The sequence below is a fragment of the Vulpes vulpes genome, chromosome 6, assembly GCF_048418805.1.
Source record: "Vulpes vulpes isolate BD-2025 chromosome 6, VulVul3, whole genome shotgun sequence".
Taxonomy (NCBI): domain Eukaryota; kingdom Metazoa; phylum Chordata; class Mammalia; order Carnivora; family Canidae; genus Vulpes; species Vulpes vulpes.
In genome coordinates this window covers 109,617,704-109,642,401 of record NC_132785.1, presented here as the reverse complement: position 1 = coordinate 109,642,401, position 24,698 = coordinate 109,617,704, and the positions used below count along the sequence as shown (strand labels likewise).

At 38.6% G+C, this 24,698-nt stretch overlaps 1 protein-coding gene across 5 annotated transcripts in view; it reads right to left on the bottom strand.

Moving 5' to 3' along the window:
* GPATCH2L (G-patch domain containing 2 like) overlaps window positions 1–24,698 on the bottom strand; it is a 56,013-nt gene that overhangs the window by 12,254 nt on the left and 19,061 nt on the right. For 2 of the 5 annotated variants that reach the window (XM_025996407.2, XM_072762080.1), the window contains 5 exons: window positions 20,862–21,038; window positions 19,253–19,332; window positions 16,301–16,359; window positions 13,308–13,362; window positions 11,013–11,098 (listed from right to left, as the gene is read on the bottom strand). In XM_025996407.2, coding sequence (XP_025852192.1) covers window positions 11,013–11,098; window positions 13,308–13,362; window positions 16,301–16,359; window positions 19,253–19,332; window positions 20,862–21,038 — 457 coding nt within the window. Of the gene's footprint in view, window positions 1–11,012; window positions 11,099–13,307; window positions 13,459–16,300; window positions 16,360–19,252; window positions 19,333–20,861; window positions 21,039–24,698 lie in introns of all 5 variants that reach the window. The other 3 variants (XM_025996409.2, XM_072762081.1, XM_072762079.1) reach the window with 2 other exon arrangements.

Genomic DNA, 24,698 nt, shown 5'->3' with positions numbered 1-24,698 from the left:
GTAACAGAACAGTGGGTATTTCAAAGCTTGCAAAAAAGCAAAAGACTGTCTGAAAGACAATGGACTTAACACTAAACAGCTGGTATGCTATTTTAGTTGCCTGAAACTTCCTCCTTCTTCAAACTAGACAGATCCTACCCCTAATTAAGGACCTAGTTGATTCTCACCTTTCCTTGAACATTCAAGGCCTTACTCACCATGAATCATTATTTAACTGGTATACATATATCTTGTTTCCCTAATGAGGCTTAATCTCCTAGAGAACAGGGAGCATATTTATATTTCTTTCATAATTTTCCAATGATCTACTAACCTCAGCACAAGGCACTTAGCTGACGGCCATTAAATATCTGTTGACAAGAACTGATATGAATGAATAAAAGTTCTAAAAACCAAATAGTCAACTGTACAGTTAAAAGTGGCTAAAATGGCAAATTCTATGTCATATATATTTTACCACAATTTTTAAAAAATAGAGTATGTAACATATAAAAAGGATTCTAGTAAAATTATACTAGACTGAACTCCTATTTGGTAATCCCAGCTGGGGATTAAGTCTCATGGCTTAATGATCTTAATACTAGAACTTCAGTCAAAACTAAGACCACCTAGTTAACAAAGCACCAAGATAAATGTCTGGACAAATTTTCCTATTCAGAGGGCTCCCAATCTGGCAAGCTCCACAGTTTAAAAGCATGCATGGGGGCAGCCCAGGTGGCTCAGCGGTTTAGCACTGCCTTCAGCCCAGGGCGTGATCCTGGAGACCTGGGATCAAGTCCCACACTGGGCTCCCTGCATGGAGCCTGCTTCTCCCTCTGCCTGTGTCTCTTCCTCTCTTTCTCTCTGTCTCTCAAGAATAAATAAATAAAATCTTTAAAAAAACCAAAAAGGATTAGAACAAAGTGGTCATTTTGAGGTCGGATCTGTATGTACTCCAGTACCGTGTTTATGAAAAAGATGGGAGTCCTATTCTGTACATTTCTCTGTTTTAAGAAAAACCAAAATTTGGTTTTGAGAATCACTCTCTTCTCTGTGTCTTTGGCTTCAGAGGGAATTACCTCCTCTCCCTTTAGACTGAAGGCCTATCTATGATATTCCATCATCTGTGTTTCTTGTTATTAAACCAACATGCTGATTTATTCTCAGGACTTTGATAAGGTATAAAAAATGAATTGTTTTCCCCTACTTTACACATTAATATTTACATTTCACTTCGGGCATTCAGAATTAACTATTCATGGCTTGGGATACTTAAAAGTTAACTCTTTTCCCACATAGAAGAGAGGGCTATCAATACAAGGTGACTTGGATGGAATTTCCCCAAACATGGGCTTTATACTGTAAATCTCTGCCTATTGTAGTGTTGTTTGCATTCCGAAAATCTTATGATTTCAGTTAAATTCTTTTCTCGCTTAAAAATGAATTGATTCTTAAGATTTTGCATATAGAGAAAAGAATATATATTTACATGCATGCTCAGGACTTGATCCCGAGACTCCAGGAACATGCCCTGGGCTGAAGGCGGCGCTAAACCCCTGAGCCACCCAGGCTGCCCCACTTTGCTCTAATCCAATCATCCTTCTCCTCAAGTACTTCAGAAAGAAAAACAAGTCAAATAAAGGGTAGTAGGATATATTCATGCTTCTTTACCTTAAGCTCATTAAAGGACTCTCCAAAACTTTTTAAACGTTAATATCCTTTCAATCTAAACTATGTTATTAGATGTCAGGACAGTGGTTACCCTCGAGCTGTGGGGCAGAAGGGAGGAGGGACAGTGACTAGACAAAGCACCAGGAGCTTTTAGGGTTCTTTCTGATAATGCTCTGTTTCTGGATCTGGATACAGGTTACTTGAATGTGATTTCATTATCCTTCATTAAAAAGTCTAATTTTAAAAATTGCAAAACAAAAAACAAAAACATTGCTTCTTCAAGATCGATGCAAAATGTTTAATTTTAGGAGATGCAAAATGAAAAGTGTAAGAAAAGTACTCAAGACAGCTTAAGATATTAATTCTTGGAGTATCCACTTGGGCTGAACAAAATAAATACTGCCTTTTATTTCCACACCATCCATCATTTTCAGCTTCGTATGTTTGATATATTTCAATAAGACAGTTAAGGGCCCCTATTATCCCTCCTTTATTGACCTAGTCAGTAACATTTCTCTCACATTTTCAAGAAATGACACATTTGGGAATAAAAAGATGAAATCATTTATGTACAAAGATATTTAAACTTTTAATCATTTTAAATAGCAATATGGTGTTTTTAAAAATGCTTATTTTAGTAAAATGAAAATAAGTATTACTTACTTACCACTACACATATAGATCATTACACTACTACATCTTAGGGGGCTGCTGCAGATGCAAAGACTCAGGTGGTCCTTACCATACTCCGCCCCTTCAGGCCTTGGTTCTTGGATCCCCACTCTGCCCTACTCAGTGATGGTAAGGGAGGGCTTCAGGGTTACCTGTTCCTACATTAAATGACCTCTGACTGCTAAGCCTCCAACCTGTTACTTGTTTCTGTGGTAAATATCTACTTCTACCACCCCATTCTCATTCTTCATGGTTGGCCTGAACATTCTAAATCCTTCTAACTTTGAAAATTCTCTGGTGATAACTTAGGAAAGAACTGAAGGTTTTGTAAGGAACCCAGGTAATAAAGCTTATGAAGTCAACCACCTTATTTTGTTGTAAAAGTATGTATTTTTCCTTTCTGCTCAGGAGGTTCTTTTTGCTTCGTTCATTGTTCACTGCTTTTACTGAGGTGGTGAACAAGAGAGACAGTCTCATCCCTATAGGATCTAGTAGCCTAGTCTTACTTCTAGCCACACAGCTTTTCTAGTTACAGAATCTGGATAAGAGAGAAAATGAGGCAGGGATAAAGAGAAGCCATGTTCATTCCTAAGACTCAGTTTAATGCTCCTTCTCTCTTAACACATTTCTCTTAAGACCATTTCCAGGTTGGAAAGCTATTTCCTAAGAAGTTAAATAACATCACACCTTAGGTCTGAGTACAGAAGGGATATTTGTCTCTCACTACACCCCTTACTAGTAAAGATGTAGGAAAGGAAAAAGAGAAACAGTCAAATTATTATAAAGGACAATAAGACATTTTCCTTCTTTTTGGTTTTAAGTGAACACTACTAATTAGTAGAGTTCACAGCTTAGGAAAAATCTATTTTTCCCTTTGAGGGCTCTGTCTGCCTGGAAGGGACCTTGCAGGACAAAGAGGGAAAGAGACCCAGAAGCCTGGAGACCCAGAGCTTAGAGCTTAGAGCAAGAGGACTTAAAAAGGAGACAGGACATGGAACCTGCCATGCTGTATAGCACATTCCGAACATTAGGACACCCTGTTCAGGAGTGGAGAATAATCCGTGTGGTATTGGAAGGGCCCCTTGTGTTATTTTTGGGAGCCTGAGCTTGGGAGTATGCACCTGCTGCAGCCCCAGCTCCCTATTCAAGAGGCAGTTCCAATTTCCATTTGTCCCCAAATAATTCCATATCAATAACTACAGACATAAGAAATTAAGGAAAGGGGAAAAAATATGACCTCCCCCCACTCTTCATTTGGCTCCCTTTCTTCCCAGTGTGTTGTGTCTTTAATTTGTGTTCGTTTGCTTCGATGGTATCTGTCTACTTTCACAAGATAGAAATTGAAAAGGGTCAACACACAAGCAGCTCTCACAAAGGACAGGGAAAGTCAGAGCTTTCCCTTCTCACCAATACAAACAGCCCCCTCCTTTGGAGGTATAACAGGTAGAAGATTTAACAGGATTTTAAAAAATTCTTTGTCAAGAGCAGTATACAGTCATTCCTGTGTTGCAAATCATGAACTGTATATAGAGGGAGGGGAATCTTTCAATTATTCAGGGGGCCAAAAGGCTAAGTATCAGTTCGGCTGAAATTTCTACCAGGTGAAAACTTCCTTCTCAATAGAAGTGGCAATGGTTATCAGAATCACGTAAGGAGATTTTTACAAAATATGCATGCCCACCACGCTGGGGTGAGAGAAGAACCAGTAAGCTTCTACCTGCTGTGTAAATTACTGAGTTTAAAAAAAAAAAAAAAAAAAAAAAGCCAAATTCCCAAAGCCAACCAGTTAATAAAAGATCTAAAAATTTAAACTAAAGAATAACAGAATGATTAAATGAAAATTAATTTAAGTAAAAATGCTGTTCCCTAGTATACAAGCAATTACCCTAGAGAAAAGACAGGCTACCCTGGTTCTGTTTCATCTAATCTGGGCCTCGGGAGTTCTTGGGGGCACTCCTCCTTTCACAGGCATAAGTATTTCCCCTAAAAATACCACATCCAGCAGCACTGGCCAAAAAGGACTAATGAGGGGTGGGGGTGAGGGGTCGGGAATGAGCATTAAAAGCAACAGATACAGTCTTTAAAAATCTGACTTCAAAAAAAAAAAATCTGACTTCAGGAAAAGTAACTAAATTCATTTCATAAATGTGAAGGTGAATGCTGAAGATTAGCAATTAATTGAAAGAGTATTCTGTGTATCCACACATAAACACAACATTTCTATTTCACTTTTCAGTGCAGGTAACTGAAAGATCAGGTGAGTTGTTAAAACTGCAGTGTTACTTAGGAAACTGGGCAGATCACTATGTCCCTGGGGCAGGAATGTACTTTTAGGGGGAAAAAAAATTACTTTGAGAAATACATGCATGTTTAATAGAACCAATGTTGGCAAAAAATAACTGAAGTGGCTGCTTTAGATTCAGAACAAAGATGTTTAGAGTCGCTCCTAAGGAGCGAAAACAGTCTTTATCTGTCAATGGCAAGCCAATTTAAGGAATAGTTCACCTTCAAAAATTCACTCAATTTTAAAATCCATTGAAAAGTTCACTTTTTTAACATGGAAAATAAAAATAAAATTTATTGTGAAAAGGTATTTATTTGCTGTATTTTTTTCTTAGGCACATACAAACAAGTAATATCGGGAGAAAAAGTTATTGATATTTCTAAGGACCAAAGGTCATATATATCATATATTCCAATTATTCTCCTTAATTACTAATCTACTCCCCTCAATTATTGTTAACACAAATTTATGGAGGCCTACCCTATGTAAAGCACTCTGCTGGATGTGGAGAGGGTATACACAAGATGACCGAGCAGAGGGCCCGTCCCCCCAGAGCGACACAGTGAGGAAGGTCGATGTGTAAAGAACAGATACAAGACATTGATCTGTAATCAAAGAACAAAATGCTAAGGTAAAATGAAGGAAAGGAGGATTAAATTTAGGGAAGTAGAGAGGCCCCTTCCTCACATGTGATTTTATCTTTGGGGTTAACTGACATTTATGAAACACCCAGTAAGGGAGCTATTTTCTGAGATTTGCACACAGTAGGGTCTGGGCCTGACATTAGCAGCAGCTAGTGACAGAAAACCACAATTAGAGGACACAGAGGAGGCTTATCTAACAGGAAGAGATCCCACCAATTCTAATAGTGTTTTCACTCAAACCTAATCCACAAACCTAACCTGCAGCAGTCAGGGCCAAACAGCTCACTAGCACCTGAAAAGTCTCTGCATGCTCCTTCCCTTGGCTGGGCCAAGGTTGGCATATATCTCAGAGTGGTCACATGCCACCCCACAGGAGCAGAAAAGTTCTGCACCGATCGGAAAGTTGGGTCCATTACAGTGGCCGGAGAGGGAAAATGCTTTCATCACCCCGCTCAGGCAGTAAGATGCCAGCCAGCTGAGAGCTGCTGTCAACAAGACCATCCGGTGAAGGACAAAAGATTCAAGAGCTGTACACTCTATGACAGGAAGTTCCAGTAGGACAGGGCAGCTTTGTGGACAATATCACAGCAGAAACATTTCCTCACACATGGCCAAGGCTAAGGCACTGAAGAGGTGGGCAAGGGCTGCTGTGCATCACAGCATCCCCAGCAGATATGGGACTAATAAAAGGTTCTTTCCCCTTAGCCCTGAGGTAAAACCTGAGGCTGTTTACTATGGCACCAAAGGTCAAAATTAATAGCGTGAATTGAGTCTTCTTCTTGCTCTTTGAAACTCCTTGTCAAGTGGCACAGCCAGCTGGGCACACAACTCTGATATGCAGATCATAACGTTTGTGAACAGATAAAATGAATTACAATGAGCACAGGCTATCACATTTCAACTCTCTAATGGGAGGAAGGTTTCTCTTTTTTACTCAAACACTGTCCAAATGCCTCCTCTTATAGTCCATCTGAGGCTATTTATGCACCTCAAGAATCTGTACATCTCATTAGCAAATGACTCTGGAAGCCAACCTGAAGTTTATAAAGCTGTAATTATCCTAAGGACATGGTAGGAGTAGTGGCAATGTAACAAAAATGATCATATTAGCTACCAGTATGCTAAATGGTCAAATATTTTGTTTTGATCCCCACTAGCCCAATAAAAATGAATATTTCCATTTTTGAGATAAGAAAATTGAGGTACAGGAGGTTAAGTCATTTGCCCAGATAAAACCAATATTCTTATCCTGGATAAGTCCTGACTGCCTCACACTAATACCCACTAACATGACAAAAAAAAAAAAAAAATACCCACTAACATGAAATTAAAAACTTAAAGAAGGGATAAATGGAAGCGGTGACACATTACCAAATCACCACCCATGATAGAGGAAAGATCAGGAAAGTTGGAGAAAACTCAAAATTGCCACAAGACACTCAAAAACCACAACTGGTGACTTGTGCATCATACAGAGATGTAACATTTGATAAGTTCTAGTTATGGTTTTCTACAGCAATCATGGTAAGAAAAGCTATCCTTCACAATCAATAAATCTCTCATTTTAGGAAAAGCTGCCTCCAGCACTAGCTCCTTATTACCATTCTAGAACTGTGTCCTTGACAGCAATACCACTGCCTCTACCAGAACACCAATCACACCATCTGCTGTTTGAGCAGCAGCAATTCCTAACACGGATAACAAGTATCACTACTTTAATACAACATCCCAATACCAGCAACCAAAACAAGCAAACCAAAACAGCTGGTTTATGAAGTTCATCCATGTACCCTGCCAACTACCCAAACACCTACCCAGCAAGTGAATCACTATGTGCTGGGCACTGTGCTAGATCCTGACATTCTCTTCTTCACCTCAGAAGTCTTCCAAAGTGAAGATTAGTCCAGCATTCCACCTTCCATAAGGAATCACCACGCAATACCAAATCAAAGAGCTCATGCTGAGTATGAAATGAGATTTCCTACTAAGAAAATTACAAAGCAGAGTCATGAAATCATATGCATTTAAGGTAACAGTTCATAACCCCAACTATGTATTAGAGTAACCTGGCAACTTTAAAATAATGCCAATGCTCAGGCCTCATCCCAAATCAGTTAAATCAGAATCTCTGGAGTGGGGTTCAGCATGGCTATATTTTTTAAAGCTTTTCAGTGGATTCAAAAGTGCAGTGAGAGTTGAAAAACACCAAATTTAAGTTATTTCTAGAGTGGTATTTCTGAAAACCTCATAGCCCATAAATCTATCAGGTGGTACAAAGACCACAAAGACTCCCTTACTGATCCATTGCACCTGCCATCTGGGCTGTATTAAAATAATACATCAATACAGTGTTCTCTTAAAATCACAGTCCCATCATTTCCTTGTTTTTAGCAATGAAATACTAATCAAAATAGTACGTGAGGTTACCCATGGCCTCCCAGTGGCCCCCAGGCCTCACCCTGAGAACCAGAGCTGAATGGCTCCAGTAGTGAGAGGGTGGTTGAGGGGTCCTCAGCCTCTTGCAGTTGAGTGTTTGGGTGAGGGGAACAGGCAATGTCCAGGCAAGAAGCAGCCTCAGCTCAGTAACCCGACAAGAGGAAACCTTCACAGTTCAGGCATGATTATCAAACTCTTTGTGCTCTTAAAGGAGAGTAATTATAGGCATGTGAAAAAAGGGAAGCACTCCCTGAGGAACTCTTCCTCACATGCTTCCCAAGAGGCACCAGGGCCATTAAAAATTCCATGATGAAGAGGAAAAACAGCCTGGGAACAGCCAGGAGGCAATACAGCAAATTAATACACCAGCCCTCCTCGGGGAAAGCTGTGATAAAACAGGAAACACTTCTCTCTTCGCAAAATAAAATTATACCACTAATGATAACATAGTCACCACACACACACACACACACACACACACACACACATCGTTCTAATGATAGGTGTGAAATTCCCAAGGCTGCCCAGACGCTTTGAAAGAAATCTTTTCCTACTACAAATAAAATGGAACAAGAAAAAGATAAAATTTCCATTCGAAACAGTTTTTAATACAGTCATTCACCTGCCTCTTCCCTGCCACCACAACTCTTTAACATTCCTTGCTAGATGCCAGGCTTTGTTAAATGGTGTCCACTCTGTGCAAAGCCAACCATCCAGCTCTGAAGTCCATCTAGTCCTTCAGCCACACCAGAGCTAGATGGCTCCTTCTCAACTGACTTCTTGCTGGGCAGGGCCTGACCAACCCCCTACCCCTTCAAAGGAGTGAGAGGATGCCCTGGGGGCTCAGGGTCTCATCACCCAGGGTTTCTAAAAATTGCTTAGCAGTCACTTCTGCTGACCATTTCCCACAGAGCCATAGCTGCCAAACTACTGACTGTGCTCCCTCATGAGTAAAACATTTCCACAAAAACCCTTTATGTATGTAACAAACATTAATATATATATATATATATATATATATATATATATATATATATATGCTACTGGATTTCTCTATGTACAATTTAAAACAAAACAAGAAACCACATTTTTTAAGGATCAGATAATATATGTAAGTTTAAAAAATGTCTTCCCCTACCCCAAAGAATGCAACCCTCTGTGTATCCATTGCCCTGGGAATGACATCTAGAAGGACAAGGATGAGCTAGAATTGTCTACATTCCCTCACCTTGTTTGCAGCAATGGTCTAAAGCAATAAGCAATATTTCCCTAGAGCTGACTGTACCAGAAACAGAGCCTAGACTTCCTTATATTTCCAAGTCTGGCCACAGCACTGTCAGCAGGAGAATGAAGACAATGATGTGGATAATAAGATACATAAAGAAACAAAAAGCTGACACCCACTGCAGCCAGGATGAGGCTTTAAAAGCAAAAGGAAACCTGATAAAAGTGCGGATACTGATCTCGGCACAGCATGGCACAACTCTAGGTAACAGAGGTAAATGGTGGAGGGCAAAGAATCCACTTTCTGCATCTGACAGGATATGATGCTATTCATATAATCTTCCCAAAGAGTATACACAGCCATTATTTCATGTGGTATTAAGACAAAAAAGCTGGAGGACTGCTTTTCTATGCAATGAAATCTTGGGTCTTTCAAAACAAGTTGAGGATCACCTCCTCTAAGAAAACCTCCCTGAGCCTCTGACTTAGAAGCCTGTCTTTTGTGCTTCGTATCATTTTGGTGCACATTTTTACAAACTTGTCACTCCACGCTGTAACTGCTGATTTCCATGCCTGACTTTCTCAAAAGAAACTCCTACGGGTAGTAGCTAAACAAACAGCCTGGCACATGGTATGGAGTCAATAAGTGCGGATTGAGTGAATAATGAACAAGCAGCACGCTACTAACGACAAGGCCTTACAGAAGTAGTTTATGATCATCTCACAAAATTTTCCATGTTCTTAGTAACAACATTTGTGAGGGTCTCTCTTTCAAAAGACTTTCTTCTTTGATATAGTACTTCTTCTATAGAAGGGCTGGCAGTTGGCAGTAGTAGTAGTATGAATTTATTATAGTGGAAGTTCTCATTGGATCTGTGAAAAGATAATTCCTTGTGCCTGCACACCAATCTATGAACATATCCATGTAAGAATGAATTAAGAAGAAAAAAAGAAAAATCCATATCAGAATCTTGGAAAAAAATCCTCTGTGCTACTAGAAATAATAAAAGTTCTATGGTTCAGCCTATTAGCTCCTCTTTTGTGCACAATAACCCTGCTAGGAGATGCTACCATTAAAACCACGTTTACTTCCCATGTCATCTAACTCCAGATAATTTATATTGAAGGACACAGGATTCATTCTGCCACACTGGCAAAGGATTCATTCTGACAAATATATACCGAATGTCTAGTAAGTGCCAGACACTGTGTTAAATGCTAGGGATATTATCAGGAAACAAGATAAAACAAAGTCCTATACTTCGAAGCTTTTACACTAGTGAGAGAGACAGGAGAAAAAAGTTGGAGGGGGATGCCCAATGAGCAAATTCATTGTAGACTGTGATAAAGCTTTAGTGGAAAGAAATCGATGAGCAGAGAGCAGTGGAGGTGGCTCCTTTAGATAAGATGGTCTGAGAGGTCCTCCCTGAGTTGAGATGAGATGTAGCCAACCATGAGAAGAGGCTTAATACAGGAGTCCAGACAAAGGGAATAAGTGTGAAGATTCAGAGGCAGGAAAGGGTTGCTATTTTTGATGAACAAAATGGAGCTGAGCTCCCTGGCACAGATGGACCTCTCCCCTAGTGAGGAGAAAGAAGTATAAGAAAGGAAGCTGGAGATGCAGGCAGAAGGTAAATTACACAGAGTTTTGCAGGTCATGGCAAGAACCATTTAGCAAGAAGAATAGAAAATATAAGTCAGAAGACTTAGGGATGCTTGGGTGGCTCAGGTGGTTAGGTGTCTGACTCTTGATTTCAGCTCAGGTCTTAATCTCAGGGTTGTAAATTCAAGCTCCGCACTGGGTTTCACACCCAGCAAGGAGCTACTTAAAAAACAAAACGAAAAAGAATCTATGCTCTAATACAAGTTAGAAGACTTAGGTCATAGTTGAGACTTAAACCACATACTAGCCATGTGATCATAGGAAAGTTACTTCAACATTCTGCCTCAGTTTCTGTATCCGTAAAACATCTACTGGCCTCTAAAAGTTATTATAAAGATCAAATTGGATACTATACAGAAATACACTTTATAATTTGAAAAGTGTTATAAAAAAGGAAATGGTATTATCTGAAAGAAAACCATCCCTAGAAGACAATTACCTGGCAGAGCAGTGTGCTGGTGAACATCTTCGGTGAGAAGCATCAGTGAGAACGTCCAAGGAATAAAGGGGAGACAGAGGATTAAACTGCAGGAATAAATGAGATTATTTTAGAAAAGCTTATATGAAAAAAAAAACAAACCCACAAAACACCCTATCCTAAAGAGTGACCTGCTGTTCGATTACTTTTTGCCTCTTGACCATTCACAACCCTTTTACCATACAGTAGACATCATTCACTAAAGTTGCAACCATGAATATAGTATACTGATCCCACACACCTCAAAAAAAAAGGCTATTCCTTGGGAAGTAACAATTTTTCAAAAACTTTTAGAACATGACAATTACTTAAATGGCATGGCAGGAGATAGTACTTTTTAGGGACGCCTGGGTGGCTCAGCAGTTGAGCACATCTGCCTTCGGCTCAGGGCATGATCCTGGAGTACCAGGATCGAGTCCCACATCAGGCTCCCTGCATGGAGCCTGCTTCTCCCTCTGCCTATGTCTGCCTCTCTCTGTGTCTCTCACAAATAAATAAAATCTTAAAAAAAAAAAAGATAGTACTTTCTATTTGACATAACAAGAACTTAGGCTATTATTAGCCATTGTTCCTAAGAAAACTAGTATGAAATTATCTTTTAATTTTCTTATCCTGATCAATGTTTCCAGTAAATAACTGGTTAACACATGCCAGCAGCAGAATTAAAATACCTAACATTTAGGGATGTGTGGTTGGCTCAGCATTTAAGCGTCTGCCTTCAGCTCAGGTCATGATTCTGGGTCCCAGGATTGAGTCCCACCTCAGACTCCCTGAGAGAAGCCTCCTTCTCCCTCTGCCTATGTCTCTGCCTCTGTGTCTCTCATGAATAAATAAATAAATCTTTAAAAAATAAAATACTTAACATATAATTCCAGTCTATCCCTGAGTTGCCATACATTAAAAACTACATAATTTCTTTGAGCTTTACTGTCCTCATCTGTATAATGGAAGCACTGCTTATCTGACCTATTTTACAGGACTACTGTGGGGGCTAAGTTAAATACTGTTTTTAGTTTATAATTCCAACTTCTCTTCTGTAAGACTTATCTTAAAAGGTGGTTGTGAGGATCAAACCTGGATACAATATATAAAAATACCTTACCTTCTGTTGTCTAGCTTTCTTTGGACTTCTCCCAGAATAAATAATCCTCTCCCCAAATATTAGAACAAAATGTATCTTAAGACCAGAAGAACTCTGAATGATAATTTCAAAAGAACTTACAAAGAAGTATGACTTTAGGCAAATCATTTAAATCTTATTTGTAAATAACAGATCTGGACTAAGTGATCATCACAGATCCTCTTCTGCCTTTACATTCTCTGATGCAAACACAATTGGTACCCTGGCTTCATGTTTCCCAAGCTGCAGTCTCTCACATACCACCTTCATGACTTTTTCTTTATCTGCTCACCACCTGCACTGTATTTACATATTATTTTTCTTCATACCAATTACTTTTACTCAGCCTTGTCCTCACTGTATTTCCATGGAACAAGATTGATATAATGATTATATTTTTTAAAACAAATTATAACTTAATGTAATAATCATATGTCCAACACCATCTACAATTATCTCTTAAATACACACCAGTTAGGTTTATCACTGCTCTAATTCATTTTGAAATAGTAACTTCAGGAGGAAAGTTCCAAGTCTAAACTGTACATCAATTTAATAAGTCCTGAGTAGTCAAAACACCAAACAAAAACTCTGAGCAACAGGAAGCCTGAGATTTTTACCTACCAGTCTTCATTTATTTTATACCTAATCGACATAAGGCAACCTCTATTCCCACAAAAATCAAAAGCTTCAAACATTAAAGGAACATATTGATAGCTGCTGTCAGTAATTTTTAAATTATGACCCCTACAAAGGCCCAGATTTGCCAGGGGCCCTCTGCTAGGGAGTCCCGAGGGAAGGGACTAAGAGACTAATAATAAGTCCACTCCCAACAGCCCACCCTTTTTCTGCTCCCTGGGTGCAGGCTTCACCACTGTACTTCTCAGCGCAGGATGCTGGTGCTGAACTGAACCACAAGCAAACAAGGTTTATTCTGATTTCTTACTGCAAAGTTCAAAACTAAAATAAAAAAACGGATCCCTATGAGATATACATGACAAGTAATAAATCGAAAAACACAGTGGAAGCTAAAAAGGGGAATCAGCTACAGTTCTTATCAGTGAATATCAGATAATCTTAGACAACAGTCCTCTTAAAAAAAAAAATCAGAATAACAGAGGGAACAGGAGCCTTACCTCATGTGCACAAGCAGAAATGTGAGGAAAATCAGAAGCCAATGCTTTATTCTTTCTAAAGAAAAGGAAATCAAATGATAAAATAAAGATGACAAAGAAAAGCGATCTTACCTGATTTCGTTCTCTTTTCCCAGCTGACGGTAACCAGAAACTAAAGACAGGGAGAGAACAGGAAAGAAAATAAAAGCAGCGGTTGGCAATTATAGAGGAGGAGAAGAAAACAAGATGCTGGGGTAACCAAGTGAAGACCAAGAAAGAACTGGGGAAAAGGAAGAACTGGAGGAGAAATGGAAAGGGATGGTAAGTGCGTACAAACTTTTTTGTGTGAAAAATAATTCTTCAAAGGAAAAAGCTTTGTAATGAAATATAAAACACTGGACTCTAAAAACAGACCAAGATTACAGTGTAACACCAACATACTCTCAGCTGCGTGGTGACAACAGATTCCCAAATTCAACGAGAACACAAACCATATTCACATCTTGCCTATTTTGTAAATGACGAATTTGACCAGGCTAATGAGTATGGACCATGAAGCATACAGGAGACATCCAACAGCCAATCATGTTAGGGGACAAAGCTGTCACAATAAAGTGCAGAATAATTTTCCTATCACTGCACACAGGCTTTCCAGTTGCATGTACCACAGTAGTGAAGACAAAAAGATATTTCTCTAGATAGAGGTCTAAAAATGGGAAAAGCCTATAGGAGAATGTAGAGGCAATCACCCTTTTTGAACAACAACAAAAAAAAATTTAAGAGACAGAAAAATGAGCTTAAAACAGAATATTCTGTAAAGAAAGATGTAAAATTATCAGTTTGCAGATGACATGATACCATACATAGAAAACTCTAAGGACTCCATCAAAACAGTGTTAGAACTGATAAATGAAATCAGGAAAGCTGCAGGATAAAAATCAACGTACAGAAACCTGTATTTCTCAACACTAATAATTAACTATCAGAGAAATGAGAAAACAGTCCCATTTACAATGACATCAGAAAGAATAAAATACCCAGGAATAAATCTAACTGAGGAGGTGAAGGAACTGGATACTAAAAACTACAAGATAGGGATGAAAGAAACTCAAGACACAGATATATGGAAAGATATTCCATGCTCATAGCCTGGAAGAACTAACATTGTTAAACTGTCCATACAAGAATTAACATTGTTAAACTGTCCAAAGCAACCTACAGATTCAAATCCCAATAGCATACCTCACAGAACTAGAACAAATAATTCTAAAAATTTGTATGAACTACAAAAGACCCCAATACCCACAGCAATCTTAAGAAAGAAGAACAAAGCTGAGGTATCATGCTCCCTAGTTTCCAATTATACTTCAAAGGTATAGTAACCAAAATACTATGGTATGGACATAAAAACAGATAATGGAAGATTAGTGGAACAGAATAGACAGCCTAGAAATAAATCCATGCATATATAGTCTATTAATTTACAACACAGGAGGCAAGAATATACTACAGGGAAAAGACAGTCTCTTCAGTAAACAATTTTGGGAAAACTGGACAGCCACATACAAAAGAAGAAAACTAGATCACTATCTTTCACCACACACAAAAATTAATTCAAAATAAATGATTAAGGACTTCAATATAGAATTTGAAAGTATAACATTCCTAGAAGAACACATAGGTAGTAAGCTCCTTGACATGGGTCTCTTTTGATTTTTTTTTATGACTCCAAAAGCAAGGGAAACAAAAATAAATAAATAAATGGGACATCAGACTAAAAAGCTTCTATGAGCAAAGGAAATCCTCAATAAAACAAAATGGAAACCTCCTGAATGGGAGAAGATATTGCATATCAGATAAAGGATTAACATCCCAAATATATAAAGAATTCATATAACTCAACAACAAACCCCCCCCCCAAAAAAATTAAAAGATGGGCGGGCAGAGGTTGTGAAGAACATCTCCCCAAAGACATACAGGCCTACAGCCACTATAGGCACTATTGAAAGATGCTCAATATCAATGAGATATCACTTCACGCTTGTTAGAATGGCTATTTCCAACAAAACAATAACAAGCGTTGGTGAGGATGGGAAGAAAAGGGAATCTTTGTATATCGGTGGGAATGTAAATTGGTGCAGCCACTCTGGAAAACAGTATGGAGATTCCTCAAAAAATTAGAAATAGATCTACCATGTGATCCAGCTATTCCATGTCTGAATATTTATCCAAGAAATATGGAGACACTAACTGGAAAAAATATATACACCTCTATGTTCACTGAAGCATTATTTACAATGGCCAAGATATGGAAACAACAAAGTGTCCACCAGTGGATAAAAAACATGTAGTGTATACATAAATATACATACACACAATGGAATACTACTCAGTCATAAAAAAAGGAAGGAAATCTTGCCATTTGTGACAACATGGATGAACCCTGAGGGTTTAGGTTAAATGAATAAATCAGAGAGAGAAGACAAATACTGTATGATATCATTTATATGTGGGATCTAAAAACAAATGAAAGAATAAAACAAAACAAAACACATAGAGAATGGATTGGTAGTTATCAGAGTGGAAGGGGGTTGAGGGGTGGTTGAAAGGGCTCCGTTTCAAGCTGATGGATGGTACTTATATCTATGGTGATGATCACTTTGAGGTGGATAAAAATACTGAAAATTACAATGTTGTACAACTGAAACTTATGTAATGTTATATGCCAAATTTACCTCAATATAAATACATAAGTAGTAACATCCTAATTGGAGGCTACTTTTAAAATGCAATCACCTGTACATATAAACAGCAAAGAAATAAAAACTAGTCTAGAAAGGAAAAAAAATCTCTGAGTTTAGGGTGTTAGCCATGTTAACTGTTGTGAAGTACAAATCTTTAAGATTTTCTCAATTAGCTCTAAAGTCAGATTTCTACGTTCCTTCATAAAACTTCCCTATGCTTCCTACTCTAAGGAATGGGCTAGGATAATGCATAAATATATAAGCACTTACTCCTTCTGCCGAGGGTCACTAATGATGTGGCCTATCCTCTCAGTACTTAGGCTGGTCTCCTGCAAAGGCAAGAAGACAAGAGTGTCATCTAACCACAGAAACAAAGTATGATCTGTCATCAAGTTCACACTTTCCCAAAACTGTGCCAGCAACCAACCTCAAAGGCACATGTCAAATGTCAATCTTAAAACCCAACAGCAAGTTTATTTCTTTTTACGGGAATCTATTTTAAAAGGTTATTCTAGAGTTTTCTCCAGTGTTCCAAAAAAAGTCATTACAAACCTTGTTTACTATATTATATAGCATTTTAATACAGTGAGTTATTAAAGTATATAGTAGAAAAAACAACTTTTAAAAATCCAACAACAGCTGATTTTTAACAGGCTGCACACCAAACTCCCTCAGATCATATGATTACAGCTCCAAAAACCATCATGATGGGAAATTTAATTTACCCAGTCCTCACTGGTAACACCTAAAATCTGCTAACTAAATGTACACATCTTAAAGGAATTTTGTAACTTAAAAAAAACTGTTACCCTATCTTGTCTGTTAAGCATCATCTCTTAGAGTAAAACAGATGTTTGTACAAATTGGTCCTTAAATTTAGGGTTCTTAAGACTATAATATGAAATCTTACCCATAACACCACAAGCAAATCGGAAACTAATCACCTCCAAAAAAATTAAAAACTGGCACAAGGCGCTCACCCTTCATTTAACTTGAGTACATTTACAATGAATGCCTATGACTGTACCTGGGGAAGTGCGCTGATAGTACATGAATAAGAGTTATACACATATGAGTTAAGTGATAAGATGAGAGAGGATAAGTCATGGGCGTGAATGTCAAGCCTGTTACATTTGTTACTGGGCAAACATTATGATCGGTATTCATTTATGTGTGCGGATTAGCCTAAAATATTAGGGCTACACATTTCAGCAGAACTGACTCTAGAAAAATTGATGCGAGGTCAGATTCTGGGTGGGAGTGGAGCTAAATGAAAAGGCTTCACATACTGTATTCTTCACATTCTTCATCCCTTACACACATACCTCCTGGTCACAGACATAGCCATAGTAGTGGGGCCAAGGGAAAGGATGAGTGAAAAATGAGCTATTTGTTACTGCAGAAAAATTATTAACTTAAAGTGCCGTAATGTTTAAATTTACAGTTTATTACTGTGTAAATTACAAGCAGTACTTTGCGTAATTAGCAGCTCGCTGGCAGAGAGCTGTGAATGAAACTCATTATTTATGATTACAATTTAGAAAAAGAGCAGAGATGTGGGGGAGGGGGAAGTAGGGGGGCAGAACATTGACCTCTGCTAGAAATGACAAATATCCCTTTAAGGTGATGAAGATGAATTAAACAAGTAAATATTATCCTATTCATTTGAAATTCTTAGAGGCACATCCAATAGGCCCTAGAGTTTCCTTTCAGGCAAGCTAAAGGAAGCCTTCAAGATGAACTGATTTACTTCTCTGGAAATGGAAGGCTCTTATTTTATAGGAGCTGAAACAAAGTAAGGTAGATAGTAGGTAAAACATTATCTTTCAAGCCTAACTAATACACAGAAAAAATAAAACCATCTCTCTGCTTCCTACTCCCAACCTCCTGCCTCCCTCCACTTCATGTACTCCTACCCTATTAGCTGTCCTATTAACTAAAAATAAGCTCCCAGAACAGCAAAAGGAGCATTTTCTTGTCTGAGAAATCAATGAGCCAAAAGAAGACGATATCATTCTTCCAATAATCAAATGTTTTTCTAATTAAGAGATTTGAAATTGAATTTAAAGATTAAAAATATCTCCGTTCACCTGGAAATAAACAGTTCTCTATTTCAACTACAGAACAGTAGCTCCCTGAGGGTAGCCAGGCTGTGGCTGTGATCACTTGTACCTAGCCTGGCACAGAGCCTGACACTTGGTAGGCATTCTAAATATTTATGCAGTGAACGAATTAATGTTCTGAGATGCCTCTCACTCCCTTGCCTTTTGCCCACCACCATTTTCTCTAACTAGGTATGAGCCCCAGGCTCAACTTACCCTCAATCTCAAAGCTAGAGTAAAAAGTTAATTAAAATAATTTTTAGGAGTACCTGGGTGGGTCAGTCAGTTAAATGTCTGCCTTCAGCTCAGGTCATGATCCCAGGGTACTAAGACTGAGCCCTGCTTGGGGCTCCCTGCTCAGTGGGGAGCCTGCTTATCCCTCTCCTTCTACCCCTCCCCCCACTCATGCTCTCGCTCACTCTCTCTCAAATAAATAATAATCTTTTTCTAAAAATAATTTTTAAAATTTAAATTAGAAAAGATAAAAGTACAACTGAGTTCAATTCTCTCTTCTGCTACTTCCATTTACCTAGCTTCTTTGAACCCAAGTTTTCCTCATCTGCTAAGTGGAAACATCAACTGTTCTACAAGGTTGTTGGAAGGATTAAATGAACTGGGTGTCCAGCAGAGCCCCTGGGCAAAGGCAGAACTGCATAAGTGGTAGAAATTCCTCCCTCATGGCCAAGGAGAAGCTGTGAAATCTGAGGTTTTCTTTCCAGTTTTTTTTTAAAACGAATTCTAGAATCAAAGTTAGGACAGAAGAAGCATTCATGAATTCAGGAGGAGTTATAAAGAAGCCAAGAGTATTTTAACTTCTACAATAATGATAAAAGATTAATCAAAAGAGTAGAAGAGACAAGATCAGGCCTGTAGATTTATAGACAAACTGTCATAACAGTGTTTGCTTTGTCGAAACTTCTGTATGAGTTAAGCTTCATCTTTTATGTGTGTATCCATTTATATCCTATATAAGGTTCATTCTTATGAACTTGCAAAATATTTCAGTTGGCTTCATTTACTCCAGGGGAGTTCTGCAGCACCTTTGATTATCAAGGTACACAAATCCCAAAGGGAAAATACTGTCTTCCCAGTGAGCCCAGTAGACAGTGAGAGCAGTTACCTTCCCAGCAAGCCTTCTTCGGCCCTTTCTGAGGCATCGAGCTGCAGCTCCAGGCAGACGATTCAAGCGGGCATGGTACCCTAAAAAAAAAAGAAAGTCCTCAGAAACAGAATGCAGAAGACTCCTTAGTGATGATATGCCTCTAGTATACCAAAGGCCTTCCTCCCCAGGATCTTACTAGACTGACCCTTAAGCTAGTATCACTAGTCTATTTGCCAAGGATTTATTATTATCATGCCTTTGCAGTATGATCATAGGTGTGTCTTTACCTCTGACCTAGGCATCCTCACCTACAAAGGTGGGATAATCACTTGCTCAGTCCTATCTTACATAGCTGATCTGAAGACTCGATGAAGTAGCACAGGAAAGGTACTCTATAAACTGAAAACACCACACAAAGATAAGGCACCATCAACAATTTCTAATTACAAATTAAATGTTAGTTATTATCTCAAAAACATGTAAGTCATAAAATAATAGTAAAAATACCCTGTAGAGTATAAGCCCATTTCTTCTAGTTGCTGTATGTGTTCTACACATTAAAAAAACACAAATGGAAGAATCCACACCAAAGTGTTATCAATGACACTGTCTCTGGGTATGGAATTATAGGCATATACTTGTGTGCATTTTAAGAGGTCCATAAAGAACTTTCAGAAATGGTCACTGAAACGTTTCATGAAAGTTATTACCGTAGCAAACATGTGCCTGCCAGGCAATAATCTTTACCAAGAGCCAACTGTTTTGAAAAGGATTCTCAATCATCCAAATTCATTGTAACAAAATGCTACAGGAGTTAACAGCTCTCGGCATAATTCTGATCACCAAGAGATGCCCAATAAATACTTGATAACTGACTAACCGATTGATTACTGATTACTGGGCACCCTAGAATCATAAATTTATAGAGCTAAAAGAAACCTCTGCAACAGTTTGCTCAAAGTCGCTATTATTTAAACTGATGACCCTGATGGCCCAAGGAAATAAAGTGACTGTCACAGTCCCAGAGCTAAGAAGATAGTACTGGAGAATATTATCACCACAGTTCCTTCCCCTTGTCCTAGGTGCTTTCCACTCTACCTTGCTACATCCTAAGTAAAGGAAGAGCAAAGGGAAAGGAAGTATTTGTGTTTAAGTCCATAATAATAGAATAAAATAAAAGTTATTTAAGGAAATTATTTTAAAATCATCCAATTAAAAAAAAATGTCATTATACCTTGTATGTGAATGTTCTTACTGAAATCTGTTCTCTTCCAAGATCCAATACTTCAGGTTCCCACTGAGCACTCCATAGCCCATCGGTTTCACAGCAGGTAAGCAGCAGTGACACGCTGCTAGGCTTCCTAAATCTGGCACAAATGGCAATAGCAAGCTGAAGGAATGCCCTGCTAATAGATATCCCAAGAGTCTCCATGGGTTGATTTAGGTACGAATGGAGAACCTCAAGCTTTGAGACTCACCCTTGAATCTTCTAGAAAAATCCCTGGACTAGCTCCAAAATTCAGATAATTAATGCATGCTCAGAGGCATGAGTATGCTTGCCATGGGATGATTCTCCCCAAAGAGAACCATTAAAAGTGTGGAGCATTTTGGTCTTCTCAGAACTTACCTCTTTGAGCTGGTCGAGAAGGTAAAAGGAATGTGGAATCAGAAAGTTTATCCAGTCCAGAATCCATTCTTTCTACTTCAGAGCAATGATCAGGAGCCCACTTAGGCAGAAGATTAGGGACAGTGAATCCTGGGACACACTCTCCCTCATAGAACCAATCACTCTGCTCATCATCCCCTAAAATAAAGAGATCATATCAAAAGCTGGATAAATCTCATTGGCTACGATACTGCCACTACACAAAGCTCGTAAGTTGGAATTTTAACATGCTCCATGGAAAGCCAAATGCGAGGATGGATTCTCAGGGCTATAGATTTGATTATACTTTTCAAATAAAGTCAAAACACAAAAAAATTGTTTTGATCCTTCTTCTTGATTCATATTATGATGAAGACTAGAGTATCAACTCATTTCACATACTGTTTTACACTGGACCTCTTTTGAGAGTAAAAAACTAATAAAGTTACCATTTACTAAATCCTTAGCACCTATGAGGGTCCATGCTAAAAATCTGTAAGTATGCTATCTCTTCTAAACCCTACACTAATTCCAACTTATAAATGAGGCAACTAAAGCCCAGAGAAGGCAAATCAAGTCAGTAAATGATGAAACCAAGATCTGAACCCAAAGCCTGACTAACTCCAAAGCCTTAACACAAAAATAAACTGCCTCTTATGTACCATTCTATGGTATAAATGGACTTGGGAGTTCAAAGCCCACAAATGTTTCTCAACTCAAAACTAGTATTCCTGACGGATGTAATACTTGCATTTCTCATAATAGGAGAATAAGAACTGTATACCCATACCTCAATTCTTCCTTGGTACCCCATTAATGGGACAAAAAATTACCTTGACACTAGCAATCCAAGCAACCAGGAAGAAACTAGAGACAAGCAATATAACTCCCCACGGCTTGTCATGAAGTTAACACCAGTTCCCCAAGGCGAGACTCTTCACCACCAACAAAGTCACAATTAGACCCATATAGCCACTCTTGGTTCAAACCTCTTTCTACTGGCGAGGATGAAACATCTCAGTTTGCAACAGAACTCGTTCCCGCCCACAAAAAGTAGTAAGACAGATAAGTTTAGGTCTGCCACTCCATACTCCTTTCAAAATAGCAAGAATGAAGGAAATTATCCCAAGAATATCTAAAGAGTTCACAATGCATTCATTCTCTAAGGTTTGCTGGATCCCTGGAAAACTGCTCAGGCCAAGTTAAACACATGAAGCATCAGATTCATGAGTTACTAACATGGATGGGCCAGATAATAACTTTACACTCACCTTGGAAATCTCTAAAAAGGAAAATGAAATGCCCATAAAAAAATTACTCAAAGTGTTCCCTTACAAAACCACACCACCAACAGCTGTTTCTCTAGAACACTGGTTCTCAAACTTCAATGTACATCAAAAGGAGCAGAAAGGGTTGTCAGAACACAGATTGCAGGCCCCTACCCCCTCAAAGTTTCCAATTCTGGTCCAGGAAGGATCAAAAATTTGCATTTCTAACAAGTTCCCTAGTGATGCTAAGCTTACTCCAGGACTACATTTTGAGAACCACTATCCTGACAGCCTCTCATCGAATCAGGTACACAAATGATAGGCTAAAGAATTAAGAATGATTAGTTTCTTTAGATGAACTAAAGATAGGCTTTAAAATTAACAATTAGCTTCTCTGCATGTCACTATACTAATTCCTTTCTTATTCATAAGCATTCCTTAGGCCATTTATTAAATAGTTAGCTAGAGCATATTTCCTGAAGACAACTGGTATCCCGTAATGGGGTTTGTTTGGGGTTTTTTTTGGGGGGGGGGGTTCTTAAGCATTCACTCAAGCTTTTTGAGAACACAAAAATGGACTCACTGAACTGGAGGAAACCTTGTGAAATCATCTAGACCAACAGTCTCCAACTCTGGGTTCATTAAGATGCATGATGCAGCAGCTCCCCCAAAAACTATTGCCAGGGAATAAGGAAGAGCCTGCTGGGTTAGGCTCCAGACTTCTCTCCTCCTGCTTTAACCAAAATAGATTTAGCTGCTTTATAATCTGAGGTTCTACATCTAATTCTGTTTGAGGGAGAAGAAGGAGAATTTCCCCCTTATCTGGGTTTCCCAGTAACTATTTATTAAGATCTTACTGTGTGTGTGTGTGTGTGTGTGTGTGTGTGTGTATATATATATATATATATATATATATATAATATGTCAGGCATATACATATATGCCAGGCAACATGTTACCCACTGTAGTTGCAAAAAATAAAAAAAATAAAAAAAATTACTGCTTTGGAAGGTTTTAATGGAAAAGACACATACCTATAAACAATAATGTCATATGGTAAGTGATAAGAAAGCACTAAGTACAGGGAAAGAAAAAGTAAGGGTTCTAGAAGATGATACCTGCACTGAGTGTGTTATCAGTTGGAATCCTCAGGAAGTGCAAACATATTTAATGGATAATTGAGACTTTAATGAAGTGACTGTTTACAAAAGTGTAGACAGTATTAAGAGGTACCAATAAGGGATGATGAAGAACCCTGGAGCTGCATGGTAGGGAATCTTTACCCTTCCTAAACCTGAAGCAGCAAGGAGAAAGAATGGTTATCAGAAACCAGAGAAAGGTGATCCCTGGGTGGCTCAGCGGTTTAGCACCTGCCTTTGGCCCAGGGCGTGATCTTGGAGTCCCGGGATTAAGCCCCACATTGGGCTCCCTAATGGAGCCTGCTTCTCCCTCTGCCTGTGTCTTTGCCTCTGTGTCTCTTATGAATAAATAAATAAAATCTTAAAAAAAAAAAAGAAAAAGAAAGAAATCAGAGAAAACTTAGGTAATATAGAAGGCTGCCAAATAAAAAGGGAGCCAGGGAAAGCTACAATCCAATGTGGTAGACTGCATTACTGTTTCCAATGCTTCACTACCTCCTTATGATAATACATCCATGCCTTCTGCCTTTTACCATAGAGTTCCAGAGCTTTCTCCTTGAGATAGAGCATACTTCTTCAACCAACTGATACCGGCTTGTCATATAACTTGCTTTAGGTAGTAAAACATTAGCAGACCTAATTCAAGCATAAGCTTTAAATATGTATGGATGTTCTGGTTTGGTTATTTAGCATTCATGTTTCCCAGCATGACAAGTCCAGCCACATATAGTCATTGCTCCTCTGATGGAGTTCCCAGGATAAGATACACTGAGTAGATACAAACCTAACTTAAAGCCTGGAGACCAGCTGAGCCCAGGTTAGATCAGCTAAACCATAGCCAACCCCCAGCCCCATAACAAGAAATAAATGTGGTAAACCACTGAAATTCTGGGGCTGTTAACAGTATTATCATGATACAAACTTGACTAATACACTATCTCATTCACCTTTCTCCATTCCTCTGCTAATGCCTCCTATTGATCAAACCCAAAAAAACCCCTGATGTAGTCCATAAATAAGCGCTAGAGGAGCAAAAGGAAAATTGTGTATGACCAACCATTCAAGAAAAGGTAAGGATGAAATCTCTGGCAAAGACACTGGCAGAAACAGAAACATGGAAGCAAGGAATAACATAGCTTTGTGCTGAGAACTCCAAGTATCTAAATATCATCAAATGTGTGAAGTTGACACAGAGAGAAAACCTGAGGCTATAGAATATTCTAAAATCTTCCATCATAAACCAAGGATTCCTTCAGTAGAAAGGTTTCCCAAAGGCCAAACTTGATCTGTCGTAACAGGTCCACACTTTCTTAATCTTGGATAATTAAACATCATAATCTTTAAAACACATTATGAGGGGCACCCCTGGGTGGCTGGCTCAGTGCATTAAGCATCTGCCTTCAGCTCAGGTC